Raw genomic sequence first — 13635 nt, 5'->3', positions numbered from 1 at the left:
TATATATATATATATTGGGGGAGGTGGATCTACCCCTTAAATCACCACATTATTTATAAATGAATGTTCCATTATATATTGTGCTTACAATTTTTTTTTTTTTTTAATTTTTTTTAAAGTGTTGTTAAGGGTACAAACTGGTGTTGTATTCCATATAGCACTTATTACGTCAGTCACTAAAATATAAACTGTCATGTAACAATCAACGTGACATTACCATAGTTATAAATTAACATATTAGTTCAGTGACACCATGTCGGCCACTAAAATGTGAACTATCACTTATCACTCATTCTCATTAAATATAGACTATTACCATATGGGTTTATAAGGAAATTATAGTAAAAACTAGAATACCTTGAGCATTTTCTAAATTATCATATGGTAGCTGCTTTGTTTTGGCATTTGCAAATGTGTAGTAGCTTTATTTTTGGCAGGCATTTATACTCAATGTTAATACCCATTAATGGAGACTGCTATGCTAGATTTCTCATCTGAATTAGACTTTACCTTCACCAATACTCTGTTGATGCAAAAGCTGCAGACACCATTTTCCAGTTTTTTTTCTTACTAAAAAAAAAACATCAAATCTTCACTAATGGCTGCAACTTGAGTTCGTACAATCAATATCCGCTTCCAACCTCACCGACATAAACACCGGATTTGGCTTAGGTGTTGTAAAATAACTACAACATATATGTTGTACTTTTTTCAACCGTCTAGATCTATTTCACTTGCTCTCTCTTTCTCATGAAAAATTTGGAATTAAATCTAAACTATTGAAAAATCTACACACCTAAGCCAAATCCATAAATGTCTGATCCAGCCGTCAACTTGCTTTGCATTCCAAATCTCGATATAAGTGCCATTTTGCGTATCTTTGATGCCCAGGCAGCACGGGTCTTAGTCGAGGGGCAGTAATGCAATTTACACAACAGCATCCTCTTAAATCCTTCACACAGTCTATATACAGCATCTGAAAAGAGACATGTATACATGATTCAAGTGGATTGTTTGTCAAAAAAGCAATATTAAATAAAAATACAAGACAAAAGATATATAATGGGAGGAAGATGGAAACATTGGGCACAGTAATGGAAAAGATCAAATCAGACCAGCTTCTGAGTGAAGAGATTACAAAAGGGTCATCACCCAAAATGATCACAGAAAAACAAAGTGACATCAAGGCAAAATTATGGCCCTATACCTCAACAAAGTGAATTCATTAGGGTACTCAGAATATCTTTACCATGTCTTTTGATTTGAAAGGAAAGTATTTGTTGTCACATAAGAAATTAATCTATACATAAGAAAAGTATTCCTGGTTCATTGGAGCTTTTTACGTTCATGTAAGTTTGGGAACTTTAGGTGAGGAGGATAAAGAGAACGAAGCTTACAGAAAAAGCAGGTTGCAGTCGAGATTTGCGCAGTTCCTATGCCTTAATTCGGAGACTTGAGAACCACATACGTAGCATCTGGAAAACGTATTACACTGAGAAACTTGTTCACTCCTGGCTGCATTAACAATGGCTTCAGGCTTGTAGGAAGATGGTGGGAGAGAAAGACGCGAATCAAACACAAACAAATTCCCAACCCATTCTGCAGGACCTTCAGTCTTTAGATAATGGGAAACACCACCCTTCAAGGAGTATAAATTTTGAAAGCCCCTTTGTCTGCCATATCAAATTTAATTTTTGTTTATTATTATTATTTTAAAAAGGAACCTCTTAAACTGAGTAAAAAAAGAAAGAATCTAATAATCTTGCAACAGTAACTACAACGTGTGGCTCTTACCCATCATTTTTAATTATTTGTCTTTAATGTGTTGATAGACACATACAATACACCATCCAGTATGCATGAGAGTGGTCCACTTCTATATGCAATGCACAGTGGGATTTTGTACATCTGATGGATGAAAAACATATAAGTAATGCAAAGGAGCTAAACCATTTATAATTGTTCTATAGATTGTCAGACTAGATCAATATATGCATAAAAACTTGGAAAAAGCACTGGAAAATACTAAGACTAAACACATTCCCAAGTAATCCACCATAGGTCAAACACATCAAAGTAGATCACGTAACTCATGCCAACTTAGAAATTTTTTCTAATGCCAGGACGAAACAGTGTTCATGGAATGCACATGGAAAAACCTAGTATTTTCCATAATATACTTGGATCTTCACTAGATAGTAGGATTGCAGTACCAACAATCGGCACAACGCCTTATGGTTTAATGGGTTTAGAAAAAAATCCATCGCTTAAAGGTTCAAACTTCTTAAAATTGATTGATGACTTTTACCCAACAGTAATATTCACGAAGTTGCTCGACTGCTTCCACACAAGCAACCGAGTGTTATGAGAGAGCAGTAAACACAAGGTGTGGTCACGCTAATCCAAATTAAAAGGAGTTGATCCTCGAAAATTTGATGTCTGTTAGAATATAAATTAAATGATTAAATTCATTTTTCCTATAAGCCTAAGTTTTAGGATAAGTGGTGATTTAACATGGTATCAAAGCCAAAGGTTCTAAATTCGAACTTTGTTTCCGTCATTCACCTCTCATTTCAATTAAATATTTTACTTGTTGTATTTCACTTTTTAAGGGGGAACCCACATGAGAGAGAATATTAGAATTTAAATTAAATGATTAAATTTATCTATTCCTATAATGTCAAATGCACAGAGAGAGAGAGAGAGAGAGAGAGAGAGAAGGAAAGAGAAAGTTACCTTAGAATTGTAGAATACACATCACATCGGATACCTCCAGTACAATACATCAATATGTCCGTCTTTTCTTTGTCAACATTTGCTAAAGGATCTGAAGCAACATCCTGGACGATCAGAAACAAGAGCAAAATGAAGTACATCCATAGCCAATTTCAGAAGAATAAATTTTTACAACATACCCAATACGGTGATGCTCGAAATAAAAATTAATATGTTTGTAGACTAATCGAACATGTAATTGTTCATGTAAGAAAAACAATGTGTAGCACCACTTCTACATATTAAAAGAATTATATCATCAACCTTGCACGCAATTCTTTACTTTATCTAAATTTAAGAATGCCAACCTTGTAGGTGCACCAATAAAACTAGAAGCTCAGTTATTCAAGCACGGTGCTAGTTGCACTACACACATTAAAACTTCCATTATGGTTTTTCCAATGTTTGGGGTAAAGTGGCTTATGGCTAAACAGGTTGTGGACCTTTTGGCATGTTGGTATAGGGGGGTCGGGCAGAATGACAACATTATTGTTTGGAATGCAATTTTTTCCTTCTTAGTTTGGTGCATATGGGGAGAAAGAAATGCTCAAAGCTTTCAATGATCAAGAGAGAATGAGTGGGGTTCTACGGACATAAAAGAAATGCAAAAAGCTCATTTATCCATTAATGATTTAACAATGTCAAAATCACACGACCCTAGCTATTCTAATCAATTACAGTAATAATCAACTCGACAAAAGATAAAACCCAGTATACAGTTCTCAACCATGAGGACATGTGTCGAACTGGAGACTACTCTTTACGTTACTGAAAGTAACATCCATTTCTTAACCTTCCCATGCTTCTTAACCTTCCACGTATCATTAACGAAAATCGAAGCTTTGTTTAATAACAAAATAACAAAATATGCAGAATATTCATATTTGGGAGAGGATCAATTAATAAAATAGAACCTATTTATTAAAAAGAACCCATCAATATAAGAAACCCATAACATAAAGCAACGAATCAAAAACTAAAACCCTAAAAAGAACTAAACCAGCAACTTCCTAACTCAAATAAACATAAAAGTAAGACCATAATAGTAGGAAATATGGCCTAAGGAGGATACCAATTAGGCCCCACATCAATATTAGACCATATTTTTTTAAGAATTTTGATCTTCAATATAATTATTTTGTGAGCTTCTTATCATCTGCATTCTCCACCCTACTTCAATTCTACAGATAACATCATCCTCAATCTCCTGATACTCATTAATGAATTATACAGTAATTCAATTTTCGACGTCAAAGCAGGTTTGAGTACGATTTCTACTAGTATCAGAATTTCAATTGCTAATACAGAATATACCAAGGAGGGAAGAGTGGAAAGTGGTACATGACTTGCTCTTTGCTATGGTTTCTACAAGTGCTATTGCCCAACTGCATCTATGCAACTAGTTTTAAGTCAAGAATTAAGCCCAAGGAAGGCAAAAACGACATCCAAAGGATGGGAAGAAAAGACGGTAAGGCTACAATGACCTAGAAAGAGACATTTTAGAGCATTATATTCTTACGTTTAAAGGGTGATCTCCAAATTGAGTATATCATAATTGTAACTAATGACTCAAATTCGTTTAATTTTTTGATGCATTGCTTTTTTTGGCATTTACAAAATTCAGGTGTACCTTCTAATTGGATCTCTTTGTGAAAAAAGTAGATACACCAAATAGGATAAAAAGAAAGGAGAAGTTTTTTGTTTATTGACCATACCTCTGTCGAGGATAGACCAAATGAAGTGCTCCTAAAGCAGTCTACAGAAGGACGTCGAGCCCCAGAGAAATGGCCAATATCCCATTCATAACCTGATTACAATCAATCACAAAATCTCAAACTTCAATGAGAATAATCAACCTAAATACTATGATAGTTTTGAGAACTACAATAACAATAACAAGATTCACACCACACAAGAATGCATGACTAAGGTTGTCATATTAGCCGGTATTATGAAATAAAACTACATTTAGACAAGCATGAAAGAAGGTGCCCTTAGCACATATACATCATGTCTATACTACCATTTTACTCATTAGTTTTGCCCCCATATAGCTGTAATGAATTTTTCATTACATATGTTCTTAATGGCTTTTCAAATGAATCACAGGGAATAGGATCCTCTCCAATTCATAAACTATACTACCATAAACTCGATATTCTCCAGTTCAAAATGAATTGGTAGAAATCCTAAAGCCATAAATAGGACATTTGTCTACTAGCCAAAAATAATAATAAAATATTATTTTAGATAAAATAATAAAAAATTATAAAATATTTTTAAAAAACTAAGGGTGGTCAGCCCGGTCTGGGGTGGTTTCTGCCACCCCATGGCCCATGGGGGTGGTCTGGCCACCCCCAACAGCCAAACTAAAAGGTCTGGGGTGGCCGAAGCCACCCCATGGCCCAACAGGGGTGGTCCGGCCACCCCCTAGGGCCACCCCATTAATTTTTTTTTTTTTTTTTTTTCATTTTGGCCCACAGGGGTGAAATGGGACCACCAGGTTGGACCATGGGGTGGCCGACCACCAGAATGAGAGATGGATCGGTACCCTTGTAGGTGACCTCCACCCTTAGTTTTTTTAAAAATATTTTCTAATTTTTTATTTTTTTTATTATTATTATTTTTTTAATCTAAAATAATATTTTATTATTATTTTTGGTTAGTGGATATGTGTCCTATTTATGGCTTTAGAATTTCTAAGAAGAAATTTTAGAAATCCTAGCCATAAACAGGATATTCTCCAGTCCATTTTGGACTGGAGAGGATCCTATTCCGAATCACAGAGCTTTCAGAATGGATTCTCTTTTGGGTTTGTTTCATATGGTATCATAACCCAGTCAATGGCTAAGGTTAGAATACCCCACCATAGATTATCACAGTTCCCTTTATTAGCTTAGATAGCAGTTTGGGTCCATTACCATGACTTGGATTATAACAGTTCTTTTGTTTTTGGATGAGAATACGCTTGGGGACCAGAAGTCTAAAATATCCAAGCCAAATTGCAAAAGAACTAGCTAATTTTTTTTTTTAACTTATCCAAAAAAAGGGGCTAATTTTGATGTCTTTAAGGCTCCCCAGCCCCATTGCTACAATATATTGTCACTGTTGAAGACAGAGTTTTGAAGATTTGCAAAGTCAATGGAATATCCACTGAAGGGTCCAACACAGGTGTTAAAAGATAGTAGAGTAGTCTTTCTGGGGTTTAGTTGAATTGAATATGTTCTAGCACCCTTCAATTGAAAAATATCAAAATTTCCTTGTTTGAGCTTAATTTGCATCATATATAATACCAGAAATGATTTATCAGTTAAAGTAGGATTTTCATAGGGTTCCTTTTTTTTTTGACTTTTTATTAGTGTGGCTTCTATATAACTAGTCTTGAAGAGGCAATTCAAAGGAAGGAATAGTAACAATTCCCTTGGACTGGAATCAATTATAGATTCATCTGAGACTCATAAAGCCCTGGTGAGAATAATGTTTTCATTGATTCTTCTCCCTTTTATTTTAATTTCATGCTCTACATGTGAAGTCTTAACAGAATAAGCCCAAACTCCTCACACTTTTGGATTATCTCAGATCAATCTCAAATTTTCAAAATTCTACTCCTGCCCATAAACCCTAGTCTTTCCTTACAGATTTTTTTTTTTGATAAGTAATGTTTCATATATCAAAAAGTGCAGAGGGACGCAACCCTAGTACGCAAGGAGTATAGAAGAGAACGCCTAGGAGAGAGAAGAGAATAAAACAAGAAAATCAGAATAGCCAATCACTAAAGGAGCTAAATAGGCTAATGTCCAGGTAAAAAGAGAGAACAAGAATAAAGACTTGAGTTCCTCTAAGGTCCGTTTTTGGTCTTCAAAATTTCTCTCATTTCTTTCCCTCCACCAGTACCAAATAATGCATAGAGGAACCATCTTCCACACAACAACACTTAGAGAATGACCACTCGGCCACCAACAAGAAAATAGGTCCGCCATGCTATAAGGCATAACCCAAGAGAGTCCAAAGCGGCTGAAAATAGTGTTCCATAGAGTATTGGCGACCTTACAGTGAAGGTGGATATGATCAACAGTCTCCCATTTGATTTACATAGGCTGCATCTATTCACCACGATAAGATGTCGCTTTCTAAGATTGTCCGAAGTGAGAATTTTCCCAAGAACCGTAGACCAAGCGAAGAAAGCAACTCTTGGTGGAGCCTTGGTCTGCCAAATACTCTTCCAAGGAAAAGAGGTAGCCTCATTAGAAGCAAGGATCTTGTAAAAAGATTTAACCTCAAACTTCCTTGGGCGGGTCGGAACCCACCAAAGTTTGTCCTCTCCTTCCCCTCTCAATCTGTGTGAGTATAACAAAGTGTAGAAAGAAGACAAGACTTTCCAGACAGATTTTTTATTCTTCCTTCGCGAGGTAAGGGACATTTACACACCTTTGATTCTTGAGAATCTAAAAATTTCCTCACTTTTCAAAAACCTCTTAAAACCTTTGTGATGTGTTATTCGCTGGGTATTTCTGTTCCTAGTTTAGCTGAACTAAACAGCAAGGAATAGCCATTCCAGGGGAATTTCTATTCCTGCCACTTTGGGACTAGCTATTCCCAAATATTAGACACATTGAATGGCTTTTCCTATAAGTTCTAAGGTGGAAAATTAAGAAACTAATTTGAATTTCTTTGATAAGATTAACCATACTTGTAACTATACAGACATGCCGTGTATGCTCTTTCATAACCTCAGTCAACAACTAGATGATCAAGCACAAAGAAATATGTGGATTCAGATACGAAATAACATCCAATGAAGGAAACATAACCAAAATAAACACCATTCACATAGTTGTGAATCTTTAGCGAGTTGTGATTTAACACCTACCATGTACTTAATGAAGCAAAATACAACAATAAACTAGTGCTACTGAAAAACTGTGGCTTCCATATGTTTTACATTTGATAATTTTGCTGAACATTATTTTGGACATAGCCTAGTAAAATTATATTAGTTAGAAGGAAGAACTCATTGAGTAAAATAGAGTTTGATGCAAAACATGGCTTGGAATGGGTTGACAAATTTATTAATGAAGTACCACTAGAGCATGAAAGTAATATCACTTGATATCAGTTTTGTTTTGTTTTCTTCTTTTGGTGGTGTTACAAATCCAAATATCTTTGGTGAATCTGTTTCACTTTGGTACCAATGCAAATATGATCTATTTCGCTGGTGTCCAATATGTTCATCCAGATAGCTGGTTGTGCTTTACTATTGATTCTGATGGCAGGAATAATTCCATAGTTATGACTAATTTTGGTTATTTAAGGAAACAATAACGGTATCATGCTACATCTTCCAATCTTGCTCATTTCACAAAGTCTGGTAGGTAAATGCAAACGAAAGGGATTGACAAGTGAAAATATAAAAAGGAATTACGAGCACATTGTGGCTAAGAAAATGCCAGAAAATAGCATCATGGAAAAAGAGAAGAGCTACCATTTCTCACATCCAGTAGAATGTAGTTTGTATTAATCTTCTCATTTGAAGGAGCACCAATTCCATTTCCTGGTTCCAATCTCTTTCTCCATTCTGGTGGTGCTAGGGGTGTTGCTCGCACCGAAGAGTCTAGCAAAGGAAGATGTGAAATGCCTCCTTCCAGCTGGAGAAATACAATTGTAATCAGGTAACAGTCTTATCAAAAGCAAAACACACTCCCAGCAGGATTGGGCCATAGTCCTGTTCCCAAAACCTGTTGTGTGCACAACTTACAAATTTATTTAAAAAAATGAAGTTTGGCCTGCATAGCTAGTTAGGAGAAAAAAGTGAAATATAAAAACATGCTGAACTACTCAAAATGAAAAGGAGAGTCTTGTCCCTTCAGAACAGTACTAGATCCAAATACATCCTCCATCCCTCAACCCCCCCCCTTCCCAACCCCAAAATCCATACACCCAACTAATCAGTAAACTATCAATGGAGAGGAAAACAACACACACACACACGTATATAACATAATATATAAATTATAAAAAGAAAATTAAAAAATAAAAATGAAAAAAATAGAAGGTCATGGAGGAAAATAGCCAGGCAAAGAAGTCTTATAAGATAGGGGAGGGAGGGTATAATGTTAAGAATAAAATTAAGCGAGAAATACAAGGCTGCAAAACCCCAAACATGAGCAGAATAAGGCAAGTAGTTTTTAAGAGAGAAACAGGGGAAAAGAAAAACAAAAAGATGCACAATTGTAAAGAGATGCACAAAAATATAAGCTTGCCTGCACTAACGAAGGCTTATAGCGCAACTTCAGCTTTGGAAAGGCATGCCCATTATATGCTGGAGAAATCTGAACCAAAATATCAGAAAATCTATCATCTTCTCTCAACCATTTGACATACAGAAGAGCATCTTTTGACGGCCCACTGTACTGCATGAAGATGGATGAAACAAATCAGAAGGAGTTATTAAGAAATGGATGCTAAACAGATGGTAAATAATTACTTTATGAAGCTATAAGATATTTCAAAATAATCCTGCTCCATAGTTCAACTTCTAAATATAGTGATTCACTATATACCATAATGCATTAATGAACCAAATATCTCACTTACATCTTCACTCAACATGTTTGACCATCTATGTATAGACACAAAGAGAAGGGGGAAGTAAAGGACCAAACTACCCTCCAGAAAGCTGTCTATAAAAAATAGCAACACTCATTAAAACCACCTCAAGATGCAGGGATACAATTATGTGCACCTTGTTACAACTGCACTGAAATAGAGTGCTTTAGTAAATGTATATCTAAGGTCTTTAAGCTTTGCATACTGATGCAGTCTTGGAATCAGAATCAACTTCCTTGTCTTTAGAGTGATTTTCTGTTTGGGTAGCTTTAAAGCTTTTCATGTGCAGGGTCATTACGCAAGATATGATTGAAGCAAGACTTTCCGAAGTTTATATTACAAGTGTCTTAGGGTTAAAAAAGTTTTTGGATTGACTAAGTTTATCAGTTATGGGTTTTCTATGTGCAGGAGTTGAACTGAAATTTTATAAGTTGATCAGAAATGGGGCTTGCTTTGAGAGTTTAGAAATTAAAACAGCAAAGAGAGAAAAGGTCAAATGAGGCTTGCTTTGAGAGTTTAGAAATTAAAACAGAAAAGAGAGAAAAAGTCAAAGGGGAGAGAAAGAGAGAGTGCAGAGTAGGTGATAACAGGAAGGTTTGGGCTTTGTTCCAACATACTCTCTTTAATTTGATTCTATAGCTTTACCACGTAGTCTAATACCCTCTGTATTGAACATATGGGTTCATATCAATATATCGTATTTATTTGTTTAAGTGATTGCATACATAGCTACCATTCTTTAGATTAAGCTCTTTTTGTTGCATTTCCAAAATACTTATTAAAGCATTTACCAATTTCCCAGACACAGAATCACTCCCATGAAACTTCGTACCAATATAAGATGCTTATCAGTCAACAATGAGCAGGAGGTATATCACATATAATTCGTAAAAACTGTTGTATTATGATCACAGCATAATTGATTTACCTACTAAAAAAGTGCCCCATATTAAATTTATTTAAACAAACAATATACAGGCTCATGAAGTCATAAAACCTAGCTCCTTGTGCCCATCATTGACCTCCAACTCCAGTTAAATTCTTAGCATAAGCAGCATACGAGCCTGGGAATTGGGGGAATATTTTGCATAGTAACGATGGCATTGATGCAACAAAGAAATATCAACCTGATCTCACAACCATTACTTATTTTACTCATAAAGCAAAAAATTTCTGATCATTCACAGCATAAATGTCGACTTGGATATTTTGAGTGGCTAGGGAGACTCTAACAAGTCAGACACAACCATGTACAAATCCCACACTTTATGGTCTAGCAGACATGTTGGGGAACTACATCACATTGCATAGAACTGCAGGAAACTATATACCGAACATAAAAATTAAAGGAAGAATATATGGCAATAATTTGTGTGCTAAAGTGGGCAATTTATCCGTATAAAGAGAGGAAGAAGGCAGGGAGCGGGTTTATATGAGTCATGCAACATCATGAGACACTCATGGTGGACACCCACTGTTGAAATTCAATTCAGAAAGACAAATGCAAATAACTAATTTTTTTTTTTTTGAAAAAAAAGGGACCCATACACACACAAGTATACATGCTGACAAACACATGCAGAAACATTTACAGGAAAGCACAAAGAGAATCTGAGAAATTAGATTTGATCGACAGGGAGAAACCTACCTGTGCATTTATCCCTTGTTCATTCAGATATACCCGGCCATGTATGTCAAGACCCTAATAATAGATATGGAGAAAAGGTTAAAATGTGAGAGATGTAAACAGCATGACAGCATATTTTAGACCAGATCCAAAAAAGGAATAGATTTCAGACAATTGTTCAATAATTTTTACTACTAATCGATGTCCATTCACACTTGGATGTAGTTCAGATCAATTTTTTTTTTTTTTTTGTAAGTATATCATTAACAACACTGAAATGTAATGTACCTTTTTAAGACTGAAATTAATATACACTAGAATGGATCCAAGCTCCATGAGGATTAGGAGAAGTGAAACAGTAACCAAGAAAATAAACATAAGAAAGCAGTGATTATAGCTTTCCTCTTATTTATCTTATTTTAGCAAGTAACCAATTAGCACGCCGTTGCATTGTATTGAATATGGCAGACAAGCACAGCATTAAACATATAAGCTCTGTTTAGCCTTGGTGTTTGAATTGCTTTAAAAAATTATAAAAAGGAGTACGAGGAAAAAAAATATTTAAAAAGTACAAGAAAGAAATGTCCTCTTCTATTATAAACAACATTATTCATGGAAACCCAAAAACAAAATGCTGCAACACCTTGCTCTATTTATCTATTTATATTGTGGTTGAACTAATGTGTGTAACTCTTTTTTACCTATTGTGGTTAATCAAACAATTTAAATGGTACAAGCTTTAGGAGTAACAATGATCCATTAATGGTTAAAGAAAAATAAGGAACTGGCACTTGCCTCTATATTTTCTCTATAAATTTTGAAAAATGCAACACACACTCCCACTCTCACACTCTTTGACGCGAAAGTGAAAATCACCATTAAATCCAAAATTCAATAATGATCCATCCAAAATCTAATGGTGATTTAGGAAGTGTGGGAGTGAGAGTGTATATAACATTTTTCATAGATTTTTTATGTTGATGGTGAAGCCTAGTTCTAATAGAATTGGATGAAATGGTTGTTTAACCCATGACAGATTATTATTTAGTAAACCTATTTTATTATACATATGATTGCTATAAATATTGCTATGTAAACCATGAGATTTGAGGAATACTTTTAGGCCCTTCAAAAGTTTCCATTCTCTTGTATCATCTTCATCTTCCTCAATTAATAGAAAAACACATCATTGCTACTTCATAAAAGTAGGCAAACTTGTCAAACCATGTAAATTTATGTGTACTATTTTCTTGTTTATTCGCTGGGTTTTATTATTATTTTGTGCAAACTGATGCGCTATTTTCAACAACCAGTTATAGAGTGTTCATGCTGTTAGGCGTTTCTTTCCCAATGGTGTCAACCCAGATGGATTACTAAAAAAAACAATAAGCTGGATACAAAGTCCAAAAATGTATTTTTCTTGACTATGCAAATGTAATAATATACAAATGTGGGATCCCACAGCTAACAAAATTGTCATTAGCCAAGATCGTATTAGAGAGGGCTTGATGCAAAAGGACAAGTCTCAGCACAACAAATGACTGGGGATTGAAAATGATTCTTTTTGAAAATTTGTTAAATCTGCTAAATACTTCACAAAATATTTGTTTTTGACAAGTAATCAAAATTTATAACTGTCACTGCCTTCAGTTCCACCACCATCCTCTCACTGTCTTCAACATTTTGATCATTTCTATCTCTCCGGATACACCACAAAAGCAAATGATGTTGAAGAAATAGATTATGAATTTGAAACTCATGGTGATCAAGGCAGTCTAAACGAAATTAAAATGCGCCAGTACGGCTTCTAGATTATGTTATTGCTTCTCCTCGAATTTCAAAAGAACATAAATCTACTTCTTATCAGGAAACATGTAAATTTGATACGGGAATGTAGCTCCATGGACAATATTTATGATTAAAGAGATGAAGGCATTGCACCAAACTGAAAAACATAAAAACTAGTTGAATTAACTAAAACCCAAAAGCTACTGGCTGTACAGGAGTGTGCAAATTGAAGAAAAATACAAGCAGCAAAATTGAAAGATTTAGAGGTCGAAAGAGAATTTTGTAAAGAAGTGAGGGATTTGGGAGCAAACCTGTAAGAAGGAGAGGTGCCTGGAGACCTCGGCCTCTGGGTTTTCGATGAACACAAAACGGTAAAAATTAACGACGACGAAATCATCCTCTGAAAGCTCTTCCGCCTCGGCGCGGCCGCATTGTGCAGAAACGTCACAATTGCGGTTGTTGAGGAATCGCTTTCGGGGGCAAAGAGAAAGTGAGAAGAGCTGGTAATGTCTCTGGGATTGGGAGAGAGAGTTGTTTGGAAGTTCAACAATGCTTCTGCTTCTGCTTCGAGGAGAAGGTGATAGTGAGCTTGCAGGGGTGAGCGCAGCAGAGATAACCGCACAACAGCACCTCATCCTCCCTTATTCTAGCACTCCAAACACCCCCCAACTTAAGGATGTCAAATAGCCGTTTGAAAAAAAAAAAAAAAAAAAAACAGTATGCCACGTCATTTATCTTAATCAGAAAAAATTAAGAAAAATGATAAAAATTATTCTCTCAACTATCTTTTAATCATTTCCGTCTAGTAATTAAGCGAATCTACTATTGAATTTTAGTAA

General features: G+C 35.2%; 1 protein-coding gene across 1 annotated transcript; it reads right to left on the bottom strand.

Moving 5' to 3' along the window:
• Positions 1-131: 131 nt before the first annotated feature.
• On the bottom strand, positions 132-13431 carry LOC132175180 (rhodanese-like domain-containing protein 8, chloroplastic). Its single transcript, XM_059587040.1, is given in 9 exon segments — positions 132-967; positions 970-976; positions 1398-1673; positions 2737-2840; positions 4491-4582; positions 8258-8420; positions 9036-9185; positions 11030-11083; positions 13108-13431. Coding segments are annotated over 9 exon segments (1308 nt in total). The 3' UTR covers positions 132-829.
• Positions 13432-13635: the final 204 nt, after the last annotated feature.

The sequence above is a fragment of the Corylus avellana genome, chromosome ca3 (genome assembly GCF_901000735.1).
Source record: "Corylus avellana chromosome ca3, CavTom2PMs-1.0".
Lineage (NCBI taxonomy): Eukaryota > Viridiplantae > Streptophyta > Magnoliopsida > Fagales > Betulaceae > Corylus > Corylus avellana.
The sequence above is the reverse complement of the archived record's forward strand: the minus strand, read 5'-3'. Positions and strand labels throughout refer to the sequence as shown.